Source organism: Suricata suricatta, chromosome 15 (genome assembly GCF_006229205.1).
Source record: "Suricata suricatta isolate VVHF042 chromosome 15, meerkat_22Aug2017_6uvM2_HiC, whole genome shotgun sequence".
Classification (NCBI taxonomy): domain Eukaryota; kingdom Metazoa; phylum Chordata; class Mammalia; order Carnivora; family Herpestidae; genus Suricata; species Suricata suricatta.
Window position 1 is genome coordinate 78,095,410 of NC_043714.1, and position 1,519 is coordinate 78,096,928.

General features: G+C 64.6%; 1 protein-coding gene across 1 annotated transcript in view; it reads right to left on the reverse strand.

Annotated features, from left to right (window-relative positions):
- SCRT1 (scratch family transcriptional repressor 1) overlaps positions 1-217 on the reverse strand; it is a 943-nt gene extending 726 nt beyond the window's left edge. The window contains exon 1 of the mRNA XM_029923356.1: positions 146-217. Coding sequence (XP_029779216.1) covers positions 146-217 — 72 coding nt within the window. The remainder of the gene's footprint in view (positions 1-145) is intronic.
- Positions 218-1,519: the final 1,302 nt, after the last annotated feature.

Genomic DNA, 1,519 nt, shown 5'->3' on the forward strand with positions numbered 1-1,519 from the left:
CTGTGTGCCACTACATGGGACCATGTGACTCTGAGGCTGCTGTGCACCCATGTGACTGGTGACCCCGGCTGAGAGTGTGTCCAGGGTGGCTGCATGTGTGACCCTGCATGAGGAGGTGGTTTGCCGGGATCTTCGAGCAACCCACCCTGTGAGGGCCCTCCAGGGGTGGCTGTGGCTGGGAGGCTGGGTATAACCCCGAAGAAGCCGGAGGCTGCATTGTGTGGTTGTGTGACTCTGAGATTGTGAGATTTGTCTTGTGCCTTGAGAACAACTGCAGTTACTGGCATGAATGATGCTGCCTGCCTGGAGCTTGTCCCACTGATGGTGTCCCCTTGTGGAATGCCCCAGCACTCTCCAACACAGTGGCTCCCTGGTCACTTGTCCTGAGGCTTGGGAAGGCCCCCACAAGGGGTTAGAGCCCGGGGGAAGAGGGCAATGTGGAACAAGGTAGGACCCAAGGGTGCAGGATGACCGAAGGGAGTTGGGGAAGAAGAAGAGTGGATGGAGGAAGATAAGGCTGGAGCTGGAAGGGGGTCAAGTTCAGTGAGTAGTAGGAGACCTGGGAGGTAAGAAGGAAGTGCTAGAGGGGGTAGGAGGGTCTGCTGGAGGAAGAAGTCTTCAGGGCTGGTTGGGGGCCCTAGGGGACCAAGGAGGGGCAACATCAAGGCAGGGCGAGAGTTCTAAGTGCCAAAGGGAAGAGCAGGTGGAAACCTCGAGAGGCGGGAGCGACGGGGTCCCTCGGTGGGCGGTCCTGGCTTTGTGCGCTGCGGGTCCGCAGTGTGTTGCATAATCAGGGAAAACTGCTGAAGTGGGGAGAACCCGAGGGGGAGGAAGGGTGGAAGAAGGAGGGCGAGGGAAGCGCCACCCCTCCCCCCTGACCTTGAGGCTCCGAGGGAAGGGGGGCAGCCGCGCCCGAGGATGCGCTTCTTTCCTCCCCCTGTGAGGGTGGGGCCGGCGGGCGGCGGGGGCGGAGCTGGGGCCCGGCCCAGTCTCATCTCTCCTCTCTTCTCTTCCCCTCCCTGCCTCCTCCATCCTCCTTGCCCCGCGGTACCCCGGCCCCTTCTCCTTTGTCCTTTTTCTTGTTTCCCTCCTTCCCGGACCCCGTGTCTCCCGCCACCTGCCCGTGTGTATCTCGCCCGCTGCCCGGTTCCCCTCCCTCTGTGTCTGCCTGTCTGTCGGCCTCGGCCCTCAGGATACCTCAGCGACTACGCGGGGCCCGCCTCCGTCTACGATGGCGATGCCGAGGCCGCTTTGCTCAAAGGGCCGTCCCCAGAGCCCATGTACGCGGCGGCCGTGCGTGGAGAACTGGGCCCGGCGGCCGCGGGCTCGGCACCGCCTCCCACCCCGCGCCCAGAGCTGGCCACAGCCGCGGGCGGCTACATCAACGGCGACGCGGCCGTCAGCGAGGGCTACGCGGCTGACGCCTTCTTCATCACCGACGGGCGCTCGCGCCGTAAGGCCGCCAACGCCGCCGCTCCCTCCACAGCCTCCGCAGCAGCTCCCGACTGCGACGGCGGAG